General features: G+C 50.8%; 2 protein-coding genes across 2 annotated transcripts; one reads left to right on the forward strand and one right to left on the reverse strand.

Moving 5' to 3' along the window:
- Positions 1–397: 397 nt before the first annotated feature.
- PRCC (proline rich mitotic checkpoint control factor) lies at positions 398–7,624 on the forward strand. The gene is made up of 7 exons (XM_056509918.1): positions 398–1,058; positions 2,941–2,988; positions 3,563–4,129; positions 5,430–5,525; positions 6,321–6,464; positions 6,729–6,794; positions 7,218–7,624. The coding sequence occupies exons 1-7, from the start codon at positions 678–680 to the stop codon at positions 7,302–7,304; spliced, it is 1,389 nt and encodes a 462-aa protein (XP_056365893.1). The 5' UTR covers positions 398–677; the 3' UTR covers positions 7,305–7,624.
- Positions 7,625–8,600: 976 nt separating this feature from the next.
- Positions 8,601–19,613, reverse strand: SH2D2A (SH2 domain containing 2A). Its single transcript, XM_056509919.1, has 8 exons — positions 19,530–19,613; positions 18,380–18,522; positions 18,096–18,271; positions 17,879–17,968; positions 14,902–15,073; positions 11,762–11,881; positions 9,976–10,446; positions 8,601–9,538 (listed from the first exon to the last, which is right to left on the reverse strand). Exons 2-8 carry the CDS (start codon positions 18,512–18,514, stop codon positions 9,416–9,418), a joined length of 1,287 nt encoding a protein of 428 aa, XP_056365894.1. The 5' UTR covers positions 18,515–18,522; positions 19,530–19,613; the 3' UTR covers positions 8,601–9,415.
- Positions 19,614–20,853: the final 1,240 nt, after the last annotated feature.

Here is a 20,853-nt window from a genome sequence, read left to right on the forward strand (position 1 = left end):
CAGCTTCTGCTGAGGCTCGCAGCACTGATCTTACCTCGAATTATTTTATTAAAGGATGGAGAGCAGGGAGAGCCCCCCAGTCTGTGTCCCACATAGACGCTGCACCGGGCACTGGGGACACACTGCAGTCCCAGCTCAGGGCTTGGTTAATGAATCAGTTGGTGGGGGTAGGTTGTTTCATCCTCTTCATCTTCATCTTCATCTTCATCTTCATCTTCATCTTCATCTTCATCTTCATCTTCATCTTCATCTTCATTCTTGTCCCCACACCCGTCCCCGTCCCGCATGCCCCCCGTGCCCGGGCCTTGTCCCACTGCGTGGCATCACAAACTACACCTCCCACGATGCCCCGCGGTTGGGCACGTAGAGAGGCGGGCACCGCGCTGCTCGCGGGGCACGCCGGGAGTTGTAGTCCGGCGTCGCCGCAGCGCGGGCAGCGGGGCGCTGGCGGCAGCCATTACCGGGAGCGCGGAGCCGCCGCCGTCGCTTTGCCTCGCTCCGCGGCGCCGCCGCCGCTCGGGGAGGGGCCGCCATGGCGGCGTAGCCTCGCCCTCACCCGCCCCTTTCTCCCCGCTGCGGCCGCTGAAGGCGCGGCGGCGGCGCGGCCTAGCGCGGAGGGTGGATCCCCGGCCTCGCGTAGCGGCTGCTGCCCGCCAAGGGCCGCCCTCCCCGGGGCCATGTCCCTCGTGGCCTACGCCAGCAGCGAGGAGGACAGCGATGCGGAGGAGGAAGAAGCCGCCGATTCTCCGCCAGCCGCAGCCGAGCAACCCTCACCGCGGGGGCTTTTCTCCGCGCTGCCCCCACCCAGAACCCCCGCGGTGCCCCCATCGCTCCTCATGAGCGGCGCCGGGGCTGAGAGCGCTGCCGAGCCGGCCGCCAGCGGGGACGGGCCCGCGGAATCCCCCCGGCCCAGGGGGCTCCTCCTGCCGCCCCCCAGGAACGCGGGCAAGCCCCTCAGCCCGCCCCACGCTGCCTCCCCCGCGGGCTCGGGGCTCCCCAAGCCAAAGAAGAGGACGGAGCCCGTGCGGATCGCGGCGCCCGAGCTGCGCAAGGGGGATGTGAGTATGGAACAAGCCCCTGCTCCAGCCCTTTGGGGGTGAAACCTCCCCCCGCGGGTCCCTTCCCTCGCTCTCACACACCGCCATCTCTTGTGTCATCCGCGGGGAGATTTGTCCTGGATGCCTGCCCTAATCCTAAAGCGCTTTGCAGAATTAAACTGATATAGAAACCTTATTTATAATCATAATGCAGTCAAACCCAGATTAGCTGCACCCTTCTTTATTCCTGGGGTTAACGAGTTGATGATGTGGAGCTGCAGAGTGTTGGAGCCCAAAAAAGGCTTTTGTTTGCTGTGCAGGTGATAGATTTTTCAATCAGTTTATTGCTTATTTGACTAAAGGCTTCAGGCGTCTTCCAGACTTTTAGGTGATCATTTCCTTCTCATTTTGTGGGTTTTTTTTTGTAATTATTGTGCCTTGCAGGGCTTGTGAACCCAGACAGGTAGGGAAATACAGGTCCCTATCCACCTGTTTTTTACTGATCAAGTTTCATCCTCTCCCCACTGCAGATTTCCTGTGGGACAGCACTGGAATCATGGAATGGTTTGGGTTGGAAAGGACCTTTATGCTCATTTTATTCCACCACCTTCCACTAATCCCAGGCTGCTCCAAGCCCCAATATCCAACCTGGCTTGGACACTTCCAGGGATCCAGGGGCAGCCACAGCTTCCCTGGGCATCCCAAAAGAATTTTTACTAATATCTCATCTAAACCAGCACCTGGAAGTGGTTTGGGTTGGAAGAAACCCTTAAAACTCATCCTGTTCCACAGTGCCACAGACAGAGCAGACCAGGCTGCCCCAGCCTGGCCTGTTGTCACATGGAGGTGATGGTCATGTCACTGTTTCTGGTGTGACAGGAGTAGGAAGAGCTGAATTGGAAGCTTGGGGTCATTTCCCTGGGGACAGGAAGGATTTATAATCATTAGTAGTGGCCTGGCAGCTCTTTGGGGGAGCCCAGTGAGGTCAGAGCTGGAAGAATCAGGGGAAGAGGAGGACAGGACACAGGCTCCCCATCCCTTCCTGCTCCCCATAGCCATCCCAGTCTGGCAAATCCCACAGCTCTGGAGCTTCAGGACAGAGGGATATCCCAGTCCCTCACAAACACTTTTTTCTCACCTCCTTGCAGCAGTGTGCTGTGATTCCAGACAGCTGGAATGAACAGGGATTTGTTCCTGCTCTCCCCCTCTCTGTGCTCTGCTCTGTGGGCTCTGACCACACATCCTGCAGGTTGTCAGTGTTGAGAAAATGAATGTTGAAGGGACAAAAACCTTAAACTGGAGCTGGTCTGAGCACTTGGGATTCCCAGAGGTGCCTTGGCATGTGCTGATGTCCTCAGTTGTTCCCTCTTTCTCCTTAAAATCCCTCCCACTGCTGCAGTTCGTGCCCTGGAGATGCTCCAGGGCAGTTGGAGTTTCTCCTCTCTCCCAAACCAACATGTGGCTTTACAATCACTCCCAGCTCTCTTTATTTATGCACATTCCTTGTCTTTCCCTGCTTTAGGATTTGGAGGTAAACTGGCACAAGCCCTCAATCCCTGTTGCTTCTTCCAAGTTCTGTGAGGAGCCATGAAATTACAGAGAGATTTAGGGCATTTTCTGATGCCAGCCAGGCTTTCCACTCAAATTTTAACTGGATATTTAGCAATTTCAGCATTATTTGGTACAATTCCCTGTATCCCTGCAATGAACTTTACACCCTTTGTGTGGTTTGTGCTTCCCCTCCAGTAACTCTGTTGTTTTGTCCCTCTGGAGAAGAGCCCTGACCTGTTGCTGTGCACCTGCAGTTCTTCCCTTCCTTTGGGTTTATTTTCCTGGGATTTATTAACATAACTTTTTTAGTTTATCATCTCAGGTTGTGCTGAGCTCTGTTTTTCTCTCTCAGTCAGATTCAGAGGAAGATGAACCAGCAAAGAAAAAAAATACTCTTCAGGTAAATAACAAGGGCACTTGGTTAAACAACTGTCATGACTGTGACCAGTGTTGGGATTCCACTTGTGTAAATCATCCACTCTGATCCCCTTGGGGCTTTAGGGATATTCTTGAAATCTCATGGGTTTTTTTGGGCAGTTTCACCTGTTTAAATCTTGCCAAAGAGGCATTAATTTGGGAATTGGGCAGATATTTGCAAGTACCACATTTCCCTTCAAAATCCCCCTGACCTGTTGTGCAGTATATTCAGAGTGGCCAGGCAATGGAAAAACCCACAAGAAGTGTTAGAATTGGGGGGGATAATTATCAGAAAAAGTGAATAATCTCAATTTTTTCTTCTGTGATGCATGGATATTCAGAGTGGCCAAGCAGTGGGAACTCACAAGAACTGTTAGAATTGAGGAGATACTTGTCAGGAGAAGTGAATAATCTCAATTTTTTCTTCTGTGATGCATGGATATTCAGAGTGGCCAAGGAGTGGGAAACCCACAATAAATGTTAGAATTGAGTGGATAACTGTCAGGAGAAGTGAATAATCTCCCTTTTTTCTTTCTGTGATGCATGGATGTCACCAGGGACGCAGCGAGGGCTCGGGCTTGTCCGCTTTGCTTCCTCAGCCCAAAAACACGCCAGTGAAAGAGACCAACCGGCTCCTCCTGCCTTATGCCTTCTCCAGGAAAGCAGGAGGAGAAAACACCTCTGATTCCAAACCTACCAAGTCCTCAAGCTCTTCCTCCAAAGCCAAACCTGCAGCCAAAGCAGCCGTGGCCACCACGCCGTCCCCGTCGGCCATCAAGGCGGCGGCCAAGAGCGCGGCGCTGCAGGTCACCAAGCAGATCACCCAGGAGGAGGAGGACAGCGACGAGGAGCTGCAGCCTGAGAACTACTTCTCCTTGTCAGACAGCAGTGAGCCCAGTGCTGTGGGCACACAGCCCTACCTGTATCCCAGCACTGGGGGGTCAGAGGATCCTCCTCCCGGGACAGAGGCGCAGCCCCAGCTGCAGGACGCGGCCGCGAACGCCCCGCTGGAGTTCAAGACAGGAGTTCAGCACAGCTGGGCACCCAAACCTGGGGAGGAGTACAGCAGCCAGGCCTACAGCCAGTTCCCTCCCACCTACAGCGAGCCAGGGGGCTACTACCAGGTGGGTTCACTGGTCAGAAGTGATGAGGGGCTCTGAACAGCTGCTGGAGTGAGTGGCTCAGTATCAGACAGGTGTCTGCCAATAAAGCCACAAAATTCTCTTTGAAATGGAGAATGTAAACCTCCAAATTACTACTATAATTTTGAAATTAAGGGGTTCTCAGGCAGAGATAGGGGAATTTGGAATAACAATTCTTTACCACAAAAATTCAGATAGAAATACAGTATTACAAAGAACAATCCCAAACCCTGCCAGAGTCAGAATCCAAGCTGACACCCGTCAGTCAGTCAGGATGTTGGCACAGTCCCATTCAATGGTGGCTGCATCCTCCTGCAGTGGCAGATGTGGTTTAGCTGGAGCAGTGCTCCTGGAGAAGGTGCAGTTTCCTCTGAAGCTCCAGGGATGATGTGGAAAGGTCTGGTTTTCCTCTGGAATCCAGTGGAAAGAAGGTTCCTTGCTGTCCAAAATGTCAGTTTTTATCTGGGTAGGAAAGGCTTGGCTCCTCCCCTGGCTGGAGCATCTCCCAGTGGGATGATGGAATTTTATCAGTCATGCCCTGGGACTCACTGGCCATTAACAGGAGATATCTCCTGGAGGGAGGATGGGCTGTGGGAAAGATAAAGATGATTGCCCAGCTGGTTTAAAGATGGCCCATGAGCAGATAATATGTGCCAGGAGATCAGGGTCACTGCCCCAGCTGGTTTAACAGATGGGGACAGAATCCACATTTCTGGTCACACCAACCCAACACACTCAAATTAGTTACTGGCTGCTCCTGGGAGTGCAGCCTGTGTGAGATACCTGGGACAGGGAGCCACAGCACTGGGCACAAGGGGATTCCTACAGTGTGAGAGCTCCAGATGTTCTTTGCTGGACAGATGTTTGACAGCTGCACTCCTGTGGAAATGCCCTGGACGTGAGGGTGCAGAGTCAGGGCTCACTGGAGCAGGTGTTTGAGCTCACGTTGTTTCTAATAATTCAAAGAATCCCCAACTGGTTTGGGTTGGAAGGGACCCTAAAGTCCAACCACTGTCCCAGATCACTCCAAGCCTTCTCCAGCCTGGCACTGAGCACTTCAAGGGGTGGAGCAGCCACAGCTTCTCTGGGCACCCTGTTCCAAGGCCTCACTGCCCTCAGAGGGAAGAATTCCTTCCCAATACCCCATCTGACCCTCTGGCAGTGGGAAGCCATTCCCCTTGTCCTTGTGAAAAGTCCCTCAAAGCATGTGTTGGTTTGTCCCTGTGGTGCAATCAGCCCCAGGATTGCTCTCATCCCAAACTGGTTTCCTTTTCCCTGCCAGGATTACTACAGCAGTGGGTACTACCCAGAGGTGGAAGCAGCCCAGCCCCCAGCACAGGAGACAAGCACTGACTCCTCCTTCATCGACGACGAAGCGGTTGGCACTGCACTGTCTGTCTGTCTGTCTGTCCCCCTCTGGAATGGGGCCCTGAGCTCTGCCAGAGCACAAAACCTGCTTGGCAGCCATGCTCCTGTCCCCCAGCATGGGCTGTGTTTCCAGAGATTTGGGCTGGGGGTCTCATGCTGTGTTCTGGACACGTGTGGAGTCCTTCTCACAATCTGCTGGGCTCCTGCAGAGTCTGCAGGCCTGATATTTATTATCAATTATTCTTTTAATTGATAGAATCAATTGTTGAGGTTGGAAAATCACTTCCAAGACTGCCTCTCAACCATGTCCCCAAGTGCCACCTCCACATGGCTTTTAAATCCTTCTGGGGATGGGGACTGCACCACTGCCCTGTGCAGCCTGTGTCAGGGCTGGACAACCCTCTGGGTGTAGGAATTTTCCCTTTATCCAACCTAATCCTCCCCTGGTGCAACCTGGGGCCATTTTCTCTTGTCTTGTCCCTGTTCCCTGGGAGCAGAGCCTGACCCCTCCTGGCTGGTGCAGACCAGGTGAATATGTTGGCAAAACTTGAGGTTCTTCTGTGGCTCTTAAAATGAGAGATTCAGGACTCCAGGGTTCTCCTGAACAAGCCTGGAAGCAGGAAAAAAATTTTATTTTTAATAGGAAAATGAGATGATAATCTTCATGCTGAGTAGTTTTAAATACTCAGATGTACAACAAGCAGAAATTCTCCAAAAGATCAAAACCCTGGCTGGAAAACTGTTGCTTGTGCCTTGTGTCAGGTCAGGGTTGGGTGTAATTCCAGCTCTTCTGTTCTTCCTTCAGTTCAAGCGTTTGCAAGGCAAGAGGAATCGTGGGAGGGAAGAGATCAACTTTGTGGACATCAAAGGTGATGACCAGCTGAGTGGGGCCCAGCAGTGGCTGACCAAGTCCCTGACAGAGGAGAAGACCATGAAGTCCTTCAGCAAGGTGGGCTGGAGGGTGAGGAGTGGTTGGAGCCTCAGCTGGAGCTGTGTCACAGGGAGGGGAACAGGGTGCTGGTGAATAATGACATGTGAGAGACCAGTAGAGTTCCTCAGAACATGGTGTGTGGGTGGGGAGGGCCAGCCAGGAAGTGCTTCAGCCCAAGGAATCTGCAGTTTAATAGGGAACAAATGCTGCTTGGGATTGCTGTGTGCTGTGTGTCTTGGTTTGCTGTCCAGGCTGAACACCTCACCTCTTTCTGCTTTCCAGAAAAAAGGAGATCAACCCACAGGACAGCAAAGGAGGAAACACCAGATCACATACCTGATCCATCAGGTGAGTGCCCTCCCTGTGGTGTGTGAGCTGATCCAGCCAGAATTGCAGGATTGCAACAAGAGGCTGGGGACCAGGGGCTGACCCCAAGAACCCCCTGAGTCCTGGCCCTGAGGGGGTCCCTGAGCTTTCAGCTTTGCTTTGCCCTTCCTGCATGTTCTGAGGCCCTGGGATCGTGTCCTGGGTTCCCCCCCAGGGCTGCTGAGCAGCTGCTGAGCCCATCCCCACGAGAAGCTGCTTTTCAGCACCAGTGAAATGCCTGTGCATCCCAATTAATCCAGGCCTCTGTCAGGGTGATTGTGCTAACTCCTGTAACGAGGCTTCTGGCTGGAGAGCTCTGTAATCCACATGAGCAGGGCCAGAGGAGGCCACAATGCTGCTGAGTCACTGAAACACAGGGTAACAGCATCCTCTCCATCTCTGCAGGCCAAGGAGAGGGAACTGGAACTGAAAAACACATGGTCTGAAAACAAGCTCAGCAGACGACAGACTCAAGCCAAGTATGGATTCTGACACATCTGTCCTGCTTGTTTGGCTGGTGTCCTGCTGTGTCCTGGCTCTGGGGGATCAGGCAGCCCCCAGCATGGTGCTGCTGGCTGGGAGGGAGGTCACTGCACTCCCTGGCCTGGCAGGAAGGGTCATTGCAAGCTGCTCCTGAGACTCCACCTGTAATCCTCCCCCCTCCTTGTAAACAATAACGTGGAAGTTGTGATCAGGCAAGGACAGCACTGCAGGGAACGTGCTGGGTGTGAGGCTGCAGCTCCTCCTGAGGGAACAGACCCTTCAGCAGAGCCTCAATAAACTCCCAATTCCCACTTTGCTCCTCTCTTGGACTTGCTGTGCATTGAGAGTGTCATTTCCCTTTCTAAAACACGGTGAGTTCCAAGAGCAAGCCTGGCTTTGGGATTTTTATTTTGTCCTTACCTTGATGTCCTCACAGCTGTTTCCTCGTGTCTGGGCTGCTCCAGCACTCTGTCATGCTGATGATTTTGATATCCTGGTTTTTTTAAGTTGGTGTTTTTGCTCTGGGCTCCACAGCCTGAGCCAAGCTGAGGGGACACCCCTGTGCCAGGGCAAGCACCACACGTGGAGGGGAGAATCTCCTGCCTGGCACTCTCAGGGCTTTGGATGCCCTGAGCCATGTGTGCATGTATATTGTCCTTCCTTTCCCCCTCTTTCCTCCTCCCCCAGCCCACTGTCCTGCCCCAGAATTCTCAGACTCAAACTGAGGATCCCAGATTGGCTGGGATTGAGCTCTGCAGTTTCCTCTGGGCAGACAGAGGAGAGCTGCCAATTGTACTTTTTTTTCCCCCTCAGCTTGTTTGTATCAGTTCTCTTTCAATTAAATGTTGACTTTACCCTCCTGGCTGGGAACAGGAGACTGCCCAGCCCTGACTTCTTCAAATTAAACCTTTTTTTATTTAAGGAATTCTGTCGAGGTGATGCAAGTCCTGTGCAGCTCTGCTGGCCCAATCCATGGATCCAAAATCTCTGTGGCATCACTTTGTTCACCAAAGCATGTGATGCTGAAGGGAGCAGAGAGCTGGCCTGGTTATTTAACTTATATTCCCACCACTCCTGGTTTTATTTGTTGTAACCACAGCTCAAATGGCCAATATTTGTTAGTCCAGTAAGAAGAACTCCCAAGAGGTGGTTTTTCTCCCATGTTACCTCTTAAAAACAGGCAAACCCCCATGACTGAAGTCTTTTCTTAGAACATTTTAAACTAATCTCATTTTTAGTTTAGCTCCCTGTATGTTTAGTACTTTGCAGAGCCTGTTTTGAGTATTTGAATGATCAGAATAAAGCTACTGTTGAGTAATTTATTTGTATCTTGCATCTACAGTGAAATCCTCCCAGAAGAGATTTGGTAAAGGAATATACTTCTAAATGAACCCACCCAGGCCTGTTTTCATCATCCAGGTACCCTCTTGGCCCAGGGAGTTTGCAGTGTGGAGCACAGCCTGTGTGGGGGCTGGGACTCCCAGGTTCCCCTTTCCATTTCTCCTTGGGGTCATGGCTCAGGTTTAGCACCAAGGGGAGTTTCAAGAGCTCATGTTCCACTTTCAGCCTTCTAAGAGCAACGAAATTCAGGTTGGTGAAAAGTCAGAAGTGAATTTTTCCACAGATGAAACAACTACAATGCTCCTTTTCCCTGTGAGCCAGGGCTTTGGCCATCCTGGCTCCCTGCTCCTGTTGGGCTGGGAGCACCACTGACACTGCCAGCACCACTGTGGCAGTTCCAGCCAGGGTTTGTGGTGGTGTCATCCCAAATTTTGTGGCTGAGGAAGCATGTAGGTTGTCTCCAGGCTGGGGAGGTTCAGCCCTGGCTGTGGCATGGCTCCAGTTTCTGGCCAATTTAATGCACTAACAGTGCCAAACTCATCCCTGTTTTTCCTGCAGCAGCCTCTTCCCTTTCATTTTATTATCAGAAGTCTCTTGGAATGTGTTGATGGGTGAGATAACCCTGCTCCCCTCTGTGCTGTCCATCAGGTTGGGAAGCAGAAGAGCAGATTTGCATTGCCAGCTGGGCACAGCAGCAGCCTTGGACCTTTCCTCCCAGGGCCAGGGGCTTCCTGCAGTGAGATGAAGCTGAGGTTCCTCCTGGGAGCCAGCTCTTGTCCTTAGGGACAGTCCCCAGGCAGCTGCTCGTACACATTCTCAGCCATGGCCGTGCTCTGCTGGTCCCTGGGTGTGCTCTGGCTGTACATGGGGTCATCCAACTCCAGTGCAGGCTGCTGGGTGACCTAGGCAATTCTCAGGGAGAGAGTGGATTTGAGAGCCAGGAAATAACACCAAGTTGGTCTTTTACCCCCCCAGCCCTTGGCTTTGCTCAGGACAGGGACCCAGTTTTTGCAAAGACCTGGAGTGACAGGTTTCCCAGTGCCAGAGGGCAAGGTCAGGTGGGATTTTGGGAAGGAATTCTTCCCTCTGAGGGTAATGAGACCATGGCACAGGTGCTGCCCCTGGATCCCTGCAGTGCCCGAGGCCAGGCTGGGCAGGGCTTGGAGCAGCCTGGGATGGTGGAAGGTGTCCCTGCTCATGGCAGGGGGTGGAACAGGATTGGCTTCTTCCCAACCTGAACCATTCTCCCTGTGGTGTGAGCAAATCCTGACCCCTCAGACTCTGGGAGGACTCACCACGCTGGGGCTGAGCTCCAGAGCAATGTCCTTTGGGGACCCACCTGCGTGCCAGCGCCGGGAGCTGCTCTGTCCCTCCCGTCCGAGCCGGCAGCTGCCGGGAGCTGCCTCCTCTTGCAGTCCTGGCTGGAAACGCTGCGGAACAGCCGGCGGTGGGGCCGGGCGGGTGGGGACAGCGTGGAGAAGGCATTTTGGGGTGCCCCGGGGCGATCCTGCCGGCTCAGCGCCACCTCCGAGTAGATGTTCTCCTCGGGAGCAGCGGCGCGGCTCCAGCCCCGAGCCATGGCATAGAAGGGGATGGGCTCTGCCGGGCTGCGGGCCAGCTCCTCGCGGGGCTCGGCATAGACGTGGAAACACATCAGCTGCTGGTACTTGGCCTCGGGGGCCTCGGGGGGCTCGGGGCGAGCGGCTGCTTTGTGAACCTGGGCGTAGGGGGGAGCCTCGGGCGCTGCTGCGCTGCCCGAGGGGCTGCGCGACCCCCGGGAGCCGCGCTTGGCCGGGAGCGACGGCGGAGCCTGGGGGAGATGGGGCAGAACAGAAATGAGAGCTGGAAGTGTAGTTTATAACAATACTGAACAAATTTGGGTCACAGTGTGAGAGCAATGTCGCATTTGTCTTTACAAACGAGCTGTGGGTCCGCTGGTGGATAAAAGCAGCGCTAAGAGATAAAAGAAACAATGGGATGGACTCCACTGATTGATGGATTCCACTGATTGATGGATGGAAAAAGGCATTTGCCTTTACAAACAAACTGTAGGTTTGCTGATAAATGAAATTGGGTGTTGAAAGATGAATGAAGCAATGGGGAAAAGGTATGGATTCTATAAGAATTAAAAATGAAAAAGGAGGGTTGTAGATTAGAGGGGAATCTCAGGTGTCAGGTGTTTGGGAAGTCTGTGCCTCTCAAGTACCTCAGCAATGGGGAAAGAAGGAGGGAAATTGGGATAAAAAGGGAGGAGAGTCCTCCAAAAATCTGAGAGATCCTAGGGGAATTCCCCGTGACCTCTCCCTTTAGTCAAATAAAGCAAAGAGGAATCTTCTGCATCGTCAGTCTTCGGTTGCAATACAGGATGTGACCAGAAATGTGGATTCTGTCCCCATCTGTTAACCCAGCTGGGGCAGTGACCCTGATCTCCTGGCACACATTATCTGCTCATGGGTCATCTTTAAACCAGCTGGGCAATCATCTTTATCTTCCCACAGCCCATCCTCCCTCCAGGAGATATCTCCTGTTAATGGCCAGTGAGTCCCAGGGCATGACTGATAAAATTCCATCATCCCACTGGGAGATGCTCCAGCCAGGGGAGGAGCCAAGCCTTTCCTACCCAGATAAAAACTGAGATTTGGGACAGCAAGGGACCTTCTTTCCACTGGATTCCAGAGGAAAACCAGACCTTTCCACATCATCCCTGGAGCTTCAGAGGAAACTGCACCTTCTCCAGGAGCACTGCTCCAGCTGAACCACATCTGCCCCTGCAGGAGGATGCAGCCACCATTGAATGGGACTGTGCCAACACCCTGACTGACTGACGGGTGTCAGCTTGGATTCTGACTCTGGCAGGGTTTGGGATTGTTCTTTGTAATTCTGTATTTCTATTTTAATTTTCCTAGTAAAGAACTGTTATTCCTATTCCCATATCTTTGCCTGAGAGCCCCTTAATTTCAAAATTATAATTATTTAGAGGAGGGGGTTTACATTCTCTATTTCAAAGAGAATTTTCTGCCTTTACTGGCAGACACCTGTCCTTCAAACCAGGACAATATCCCATTAATTTGATTTACAGAAATTCTTTTTCTCCCCATGAATCCCAAAATTCATGTTCCCATTACCTCCCTGCTGGATCCATGCTCAGCTCTGGGGGATTCCAGCTCTGGGAGCTCCTCTGGTTCTTGGCTCAGCGGGGATTTCACAGCATCACCCGCTGGGGGCTGCGCTCGGAGCTCCTCTTTCTGTCGGGACAGCACAGAGATATCGCGATAGATGACAGCTCCGAGCAGGCTGCTGGGAATCCCTGGAATCTGGCTCAGTTTGGGAGCATTTTTGGTTTTTTTAGTGCAGATTTGAGGATTTTTTGTCCAGTTTTACTTTGATTTTTGGGGCATTTTTGCATTTCTTACTGTGAATTTTCTGGATTTTCAGGCTGAATTTTTCCTGGATTTTTCCTGATGCTTTTCCCAGAAATCCTCAGAATTTTGACAGGTTTGGAGTGTTTCAGTGCAAATTTTGGGTGTCCAGTGACTGATATTACATCTTTTTGGGGGGTTATTTTGGATATTTTAACCTGGATTTTTTAGTACTTTCCCAATATATTTTGCCCAAACATCCTTGGAATTTTGCCATAATTGGGATTGTTTCAGTGCAGATTTGAGGACATTTTTTTGTCCATTTTTACTTTGATTTTTTGGAGCATTTTTGCATTACTTCCTGCTTATTTTCTGGTTTTTTAGGCTGAATTTTTCCTGGATTTTCCCCTATGCTTTCTCCAGAAATCCTCAGAATTTTAGCAGATTTTGGGTGTTTCAGTGCAAATTTTGGGTGTCCAGTGACTGATTTTAGGACTAGTTTGGGGGGATTTTTTTTATATTTTAGCCTGGATTTTTTAGTAGATCTTTCCCAATATATTTTGCTGAGACATCCTTGGAATTCTGGCAGAATTGGGGTGTTTTAGTGCAGATTTGGGGACTTTTTGGCCATTTTTTGGGCATTTTTGCATTTCTTACTGATAATTTTTTTTTATATTTCTGGATTTTTAGGCTGATTTTTTTCCTGGATTTTTCCTGATGCTTTTCCTAGAAATCCTCCAAATTTTGACAGGTTTGGAGTGTTTCAGTTCAGATTTTGGGTGTCCAATGACTGATTTTCGGACATTTAGGGGGATATTTTGGCTATTTTAGTGTGAATTTTTTAGGAGTTCTTTCCCAATATATTTTGCCAAGACATCCTTGGAATTCTGGCAGAATTGGGGTATTTTCGTGCAGATTTTAGTATTTTTTGTGCCATTTTTAGTGTGATTTTTTGGGGCATTTTTGCACTTCTTATTGTGAATTTTCTGGATTTTCAGGCTGAATTTTTCCTGGATTTTTCCTGATGCTTTCCCCAGAAATCCTTAGAATTTTAGCAGATTTGAAGTGCTTCAGTGCAAATTTTGTGTGTCCAGTGACTTATTTTAGGACTATTTTGGGGGGGGATTTTTTGGCTATTTTAATGTGAATTTTTTAGGCGTTCTTTCCCAATATATTTTGCTGAGACATCCTTGGAATTTGGGAAGAATTGGGGTGTTTTAGTGCAGATTTCAGGGCTTTTTGGCCATTTTTGGGGCATTTTTCCATTTCTTACTGATAATTTTTTTTTATATTTCTGGATTTTTAGGCTGATTTTTTTCCTGGATTTTTCCTGATGCTTTTCCTAGAAATCCTCCAAATTTTGACAGGTTTGGAGTGTTTCAGTTCAGATTTTGGGTGTCCAATGACTGATTTTCGGACATTTGGGGGGGATATTTTGACTATTTTAGTGTGAATTTTTTAGGAGTTCTTTCCCAATATATTTTGCCGAGACATCCTTGGAATTCTGGCAGAATTGGGGTATTTTAGTGCAGATTTTAGTACTTTTTGTGCCATTTTTAGTGTGATTTTTGGGGCATTTTTGCACTTCTAATTGTGAATTTTCTGGATTTTCAGGCTGAATTTTTCCTGGATTTTTCCTGATGCTTTCCCCAGAAATCCTTAGAATTTTAGCAGATTTGAAGTGCTTCAGTGCAAATTTTGTGTGTCCAGTGACTTATTTTAGGACTATTTTGGGAGGGGATTTTTTGGCTATTTTAATGTGAATTTTTTAGGCGTTCTTTCCCAATATATTTTGCCAAGACATCCTTGGAATTTGGGCAGAATTGGGGTGTTTTAGTGCAGATTTGGGGACTTTTTGGCCATTTTTTGGGCATTTTTGCATTTCTTACTGATATATTTTTTTTTATATTTCTGGATTTTTGGGCTGAATTTTTCCTGGATTTTTCCCTATGCTTTTCCCAGAAATCCTCAGAATTTTAGCAGAATTTTAGCAAATTTTGGATGTCCAGTGACTTATTTTAGGACTATTTTGGGGCGTATTTTGGCTATTTTAGTGTGAATTTTTTAGGCGTTCTTTCCCAATATATTTCGCTTAGACATCCTTGGAATTTGGGCAGAATTGGGGTATTTTAGTGCAGATTTCAGGGCTTTTTGGCCATTTTTTGGGCATTTTTGCATTTCTTACTGATATTTTTTTTTTATATTTCTGGATTTTTAGGCTGATTTTTTTCCTGGATTTTTCCTGATGCTTTTCCTAGAAATCCTCCAAATTTTGACAGGTTTGGAGTGTTTCAGTTCAGATTTTGGGTGTCCAATGACTGATTTTCGGACATTTGGGGGGGATATTTTGGCTATTTTAGGGTGAATTTTTTAGGAGTTCGTTCCCAATATATTTTGCTGAGACATCCTTGGAATTTGGGCAGAATTGGGATGTTTTAGTGCAGATTTGGGGACTTTTTGGCCATTTTTTGGGCATTTTTGCATTTCTTACTGATAATTTTTTTTTATATTTCTGGATTTTTAGGCTGATTTTTTTCCTGGATTTTTCCTGATGCTTTTCCTAGAAATCCTCCAAATTTTGACAGGTTTGGAGTGTTTCAGTTCAGATTTTGGGTGTCCAATGACTGATTTTCGGACTATTTTGGGGCGTATTTTGGCTATTTTAGTGTGAATTTTTTAGGCGTTCTTTCCCAATATATTTCGCTCAGACACCCTTGGAATTTGGGCAGAATTGGGGTATTTTAGTGCAGATTTTAGTACTTTTCGTGCCATTTTTAGCGTGATTTTTGACTTTTTTTTGCCAGATTTCCCCCTGGCACCGGAGCGGCTGCGGCTCCAATCCCGCTGGGATTTCCCTTGGCTGTGTTTGGGAACAGGGGTGCTGGGGGAGGTTTTGGGGTGCTCACCCGTGCTCGGGGCAGGGGCAGGGTCAGGAACTCGTGGTAGGGGGTGACGGGGGCGCTGGCGTGGTGCCGCAGCAGCTCGGGCAGCACGGCGTGGGCGCGGCGCTCGCCCAGGATGGAGCAGCGCCCGTCCGGCCGCTGGTCCAGGACAAAGTGACGGCAGCGACCCTGGCCCCTGCGGGAGGGGAGGGACACTGGGGTGGGTGTGTGGGGTTTGTGGGGTATGGGATGGGATCAATGGGATGGGATTGATGGGATTTATGGGATATGGGATCGATGGTATGGGATGGGATCAAATCAACAGAATAGGATTTATGAGATTTGGGTTGGGAAGGGATGAATGGGATGAATGGGATGAATGGGATGTGATGAGATCAACAGAATGGGATTTATGGGATATGGGGTGGGATGGGATCTATGAGATGGGATGAGATCAATGGGATGGGATTTATGGGATATGGGATGAGATGGGATCAATGGGATGGGATCTATGAGATGGGATGAGATCAATGGGATGGGATGGATGGGATATGGGATGGGATGAGATCTATGGGATGGGAACAATGGGATGGGATTGATGGGATTTATGGGATATGGGATGGGATGGAATGAAATCCATGGGAAAGGATCTATGAGATAGGATGGGATCAATGGGATGGGATTGATGGGATTTGGGATGGGATGGGATGAGATCTATGGGATGGGAACAATGGGATGGGATTGATGGGATTTATGGGGTATGGGATGGGATGAGATCTATGGGATGGGATCAATGGGATGGGATTGATGGGATTTATGGGGTATGGGATGGGATATGGGATGGGATCGATAGGATGGGATCAATGGGATGGGATTGATGGGATATATGGGATATGGGATGGGATGAGATCTATGGGATGGGAACAATGGGATGGGATTGATGGGATTTGGGATGGGATGGGATGGGATCGATGGAATGGGAACAATGGGATGGGATTGATGGGATTTATGGGATATGGGATGGGATGGAATGAAATCCATGGGAAAGGATCTATGAGATGGGATGGGATCAATGGGATGGGATTGATGGGATATATGGGATATGGGATGGGATGAGATCTATGGGATGGGAACAATGGGATGGGATTGATGGGATTTATGGGGAATGGGATGGGATCAAATCAACAGAATAGGATTTATGAGATTTGGGTTGGGAAGGGATGAATGGGATGTGATGAGATCAACAGAATGGGATTTATGGGATATGGGATGGGATGGGATCTATGAGATGGGATGAGATCAATGGGATGGGATTTATGGGATCTATAGGAAAGGATCTATGAGATGGGATGGGACTTATGGGATATGGGATGGGATTTATGGGATATGGGATGGGATGGATGGGATTGGATAGGATCTATGGGATGGGATGGGATCCATGGGATGGGATTTATGGGATATGGGATGGGATTTATGGGATATGGGATGAGATGGGATCAATGGGATGGGATCAATGAGATGGGATGAGATCAATGGGATATGGGATGGGATCTATGGGAAAGGATCTATGAGATGGGATGGGATTTATGGGATATGGGATATGGGATATGGGATGGGATCAATTGGATAGGATCTATGGGATATGGGATCAACAGAATGGGATTTCTGGGATTTGGGATGGGACGGGATGAGATCTATGGGAAAGGATCAATGGGATGGGAAGGGATCAATGGGATGGGATTTATGGGATATGGGGTATGGGATATGGGATATGGGATAGGATGAGATGGGATCGATGGAATGGGATTTATGGGATTTGGGATGGGATGGGATCTATGGGAAAGGATCTATGAGATGGGATGGGATCAATGGGATGGGATTGATGGGATATATGGGATATGGGATGGGATGAGATCTATGGGATGGGAACAATGGGATGGGATTGATGGGATTTATGGGGTATGGGATGGGATGGAATGAAATCCATGGGAAAGGATCTATGAGATGGGATGAGATCAATGGGATGGGATTGATGGGATATATGGGATATGGGATGGGATGAGATCTATGGGATGGGAACAATGGGATGGGATTGATGGGTATGGGATCGATGGAATGGGATGGGATCAAATCAACAGAATAGGATTTATGAGATTTGGGTTGGGAAGGGATGAATGGGATGTGATGAGATCAACAGAATGGGATTTATGGGATATGGGATGGGATGGGATGGGATCTATGAGATGGGATGAGATCAATGGGATGGGATTTATGGGATATGGGATATGGGATATGGGATGGGATGGGATGGGATTTATGGGATGGGATGGGATGGGATATGGGATATGGGATGAGATGGGATCAATGGGATGGGATTTATGGGATCTATGGGAAAGGATCTATGATATGGGATGGGATTTATGGGATATGGGATGGGATTTATGGGATATGGGATGGGATCAATGGGATAGGATCTATGGGATGGGATCAACAGAATGGGATTTATGGGATTTGGGATGGGACGGGATGAGATGGATGGGAAGGGATCAATGGGATGGGATCAATGGGATGGGATTTATGGGATATGGGATGGGATGGTATCGATGGGACCTATGGTCTATGGGATGGGATCAATGGGATGGGATCAATGGGATGGGATCAATGGGATATGGGATGGGATGGTATCAATGGGATAGGATCTATGGGATGGGATGGGATCTATGGGATGGGATGGGATTTATGGGATTTGGAATGGGATGGGATGGGATTAGATCTATGGGAAAGGATCAATCGAATGGGATGGGATTTATGGGATATGGGATGGGATGGGATGGGATGAGATCTATGGGAAAGGATCTATGAGATGGGGTGGGATCAATGGGATGGGATTTATGGGATATGGGATATGGGATGGGATCAATGGGATGGGATGGGATGGGATGGGAATAGCAGCCAGGAGGGGATCAAGCTCATCACCCCCTCCCTCAGACCGGTCCCTCACCTGTAGGAGAGCACAAAGCCGACGGTGCTCTCGCTGAAGCGCACCAGGAAGCAGCCCAGGGGCTGATCCTGCAGCAGCTCCTCTGCCTCCCTGCGGGAAGGGACACTGAGCCGTCCAACCTCATCCCCCTCACGTCATCCAGGGACCCAGCTCCCTGTTTAGGATCCCAGGGTGGGGACACTGCCCCTGTCCCCTGCCTCGGCCTCCCCCTGCTCACCTCCTGCTGATGAAGCCGTGGAACCACTCTGGGAGCTCCCCCGTGGGCCCCAAGCTCTGGGCCTGTGTCTGCTCAAACCACAGCCTGGTCTGGGCATGCAGGGCCGCCCTCTCTGGCCACAGGTCCTCCTCAGGCAGGGACTGGGCTGCTGCAGGTGACCAGGAGCCTGGAGGCAGCTGGAGGGAATGGGACAGATGTTGTGCTCCCTGCCAGCGAGGACACAGCCCCTGAGAGCTGGGAGGGTGAGCTGGGCTCGTTCCCAGCCTCACAGCCCCATCTCCTACCCTGCCACGGCTGCTGTGGGCTCCTGGTGGCTGCTCTGCCCCCGGGGCACGGATGGGGGCTGTGCTGGGTGCTGGCTTGGCTCTGTCCTCACCAACGGGCTTGAAGGTGCTGAACAGGGGATGGTCGTCATCCATGAGGTGCCCTGTGCAGAGAATTTGGGAGAAAAAGGCTGAGGGCAGGGACCCCTCACGGTCTGGGGGCTGCAAGACCCTCCTCTCACCAACAACCTGTGCTCCCCAAGCTCAGGCTCGTCCCTGACCCTCCCCAGGCAGAGCAGCTGCACCTGCAGGATGGGAAGGGACAGAGGAGAAAAGCTCTGGGTGGGGAGCTGAGATAAAGCATGTGAATCCTCTCTGAAGTCCCCAGTGTGTCAGGTCAGCCCTGGGTAGGGGAGGGAGAGGCTGAGCAGCTCCTGAGGGACCTTGAGCTTGACCCTGAGCTGCCAACACCCAGCAAAACAACGTTAATGCACAGCAGCTGCTTGAGGGGGTGGAAGATGCTGGGGCTGGTGGGATCTGGGAGGCAAAGCTGAGTCAGAGGAGTTGGTTGAGGCTTGTCTGAGAGGCACCAGGAAAGGGACTCAGCTCCACCTTTAACCCACGGCTTGCCCAGCCTGGCCCTGCACCCCAGGAGAAGGTGAGGAAGGTGTTGAAAAGAGAAACAAAACCCCAGAGTGCAGTAACCCACCTCAGGGAGTGCTGGGGAGGAGAATTCGGATCAGACAATGCCAGGGCCCCGAGCTCACCTGCATCCCCAGCTGGGAGGGGGTGCTGGGCTCATCCCACCCCCATCCCAGCACTCAGGGGGTTGGCAGGATGTGCCTCTGAAACCCTGTTCTGAGCTGGAACGAGTCAGATCAGCCCTGACACGGGCTGAAAGCTGCTCTGTCAGACATTTCCGGGCTGGGCTTCCCCCTTTGGAGAGGGTAAGATCTGGCTGGAAGTGCTGTGGGCACAGAACCCCAACCCTTCTCTCTTCACCCCTTTCATCCCTTTGGGCAGGGGGGACGTCCAGCAGGCTGCTCTGTCCAGCTCAGGGGTCACTCCTTGGCCTTGCAGCAATCCAGCCCCAAAATCCCAGCCCCAAAATCCCAAATCCCAGCCCCAAAATCCCACATCCCAGCCCCAAATCCCAAATCCCAGCCCCTACCTCTGCTTGGCCACGCAGGGTCTGCAGCAGGGGATGGCTGGGCAGGGGACAGGCAGGGTGTGGCAGCCTCTGCTCTGCCTCTGCTGCAGGCCACAGGCAGGAAGCAGCGACCCAAAGCTGCAAGAACCTTCATGTGATGGGGACACGTCACAGGAAGGTGGCACAGTGGCCCTGGGGTGACATCCAGGTGGCACAGGCAGCCTCGGGATGGCTGGGCTGGGGTGGGGAGAGGACTCTGGGCACCAGCAGCACATCCAGACCTGCAAAGGAGTCTTTGTGCCTCCTGTCTGCACCCCAGGCACTGCTGGGGGACAGGAGAGTTTGGTGGGGACAGCAGAGCTCAGTGGCCCCAGGCTCACACCCTGAGCCAGGATTCAGTCCTGGCACAGTGTAAAGTGTCCCCTGCCATCGTTTCCAGGTGGTGCCAGGCTCCAGTTGGGCCCAGGGCTGGACCTGGGGCTTGCATGGGTTGGGAATTAGGGCAGTGTGTGGGGTTGGTGTGGCCAGAAATGTGGATTCTGTCCCCATCTGTTAACCCAGCTGGGGCAGTGACCCTGATCTCCTGGCACATATTATCTGCTCATGGGTCATCTTTAAACCAGCTGGGCAATCATCTTTATCTTTCCCACAGCCCATCCTCCCTCCAGGAGATATCTCCTGTTCATGGCCAGTGAGGCCCAGGGCATGACTGATAAAATTCCATCATCCCACTGGGAGATGCTCCAGCCAGGGGAGGAGCCAAGCCTTTCCTACCCAGATAAAAACTGACATTTTGGACACCAAGGTACCTTCTTTCCACTGGATTCCAGAGGAAAACCAGACCTTTCCACATCATCCCTGGAGCTTCAGAGGAAACTGCACCTTCTCCAGGAGCACTGCTCCAGCTGAACCACATCTGCCCCTGCAGGAGGATGCAGCCACCATTGAATGGGACTGTGCCAACACCCTGACTGACTGACGGGTGTCAGCTTGGATTCTGACTCTGGCAGGGTTGGGATTGTCCTGTGTAATACTGTATTTCTATTTTAATTTTCCTTGTACAGAACTGTTATTCCTAATTCCCATATCTTTGCCTGAGAGCCCCTTAATTTCAAAATCATAATAATAATTAGGAGGGAGGGGGGTTGCATTCTCCATTTCTGCCTTTATTTGCAACACCTGTCCTGCAAACCAGGCTTAGGGCTGGGTCTGGCTCATCCATGGGGAGCAGGGATGGGCGGTGACAGAGACAGTGCCCCCCCAGCACTGCCAGCTCTGCCTCTCTCCACCTAAAAAAACCCCAAACCCTCCCCAGCCCCACACGTTTCCCCACAGGCTTCCTGTT

The sequence above is a fragment of the Oenanthe melanoleuca genome, chromosome 25 (genome assembly GCF_029582105.1).
Source record: "Oenanthe melanoleuca isolate GR-GAL-2019-014 chromosome 25, OMel1.0, whole genome shotgun sequence".
NCBI classification, from domain to species: Eukaryota; Metazoa; Chordata; class Aves; order Passeriformes; family Muscicapidae; genus Oenanthe; species Oenanthe melanoleuca.

What these genes read in the sequence shown, in the direction of transcription:
- SH2D2A (XM_056509919.1), bottom strand. Translation starts at nt 18,514, where the DNA reads ATGGATGACGACCATCCCCTGTTCAGCACCTTCAAGCCCGTTGGTGAG. An exon ending in CACGGCTTCATCAGCAGGAG is followed by an intron (nt 17,969 to 18,095) that starts GTGAGCAGGGGG and finishes CCCTTCCCGCAG; the next exon opens with GGAGGCAGAGGAGCTGCTGC. An exon ending in TGCCCCTGCCCCGAGCACGG is followed by an intron (nt 11,882 to 14,901) that starts GTGAGCACCCCA and finishes CTGTCCCGACAG; the next exon opens with AAAGAGGAGCTCCGAGCGCA.
- PRCC (XM_056509918.1), top strand. Translation starts at nt 678, where the DNA reads ATGTCCCTCGTGGCCTACGCCAGCAGCGAGGAGGACAGCGATGCGGAG. An exon ending in AGCCAGGGGGCTACTACCAG is followed by an intron (nt 4,130 to 5,429) that starts GTGGGTTCACTG and finishes TTTCCCTGCCAG; the next exon opens with GATTACTACAGCAGTGGGTA. An exon ending in CCATGAAGTCCTTCAGCAAG is followed by an intron (nt 6,465 to 6,728) that starts GTGGGCTGGAGG and finishes TCTGCTTTCCAG; the next exon opens with AAAAAAGGAGATCAACCCAC.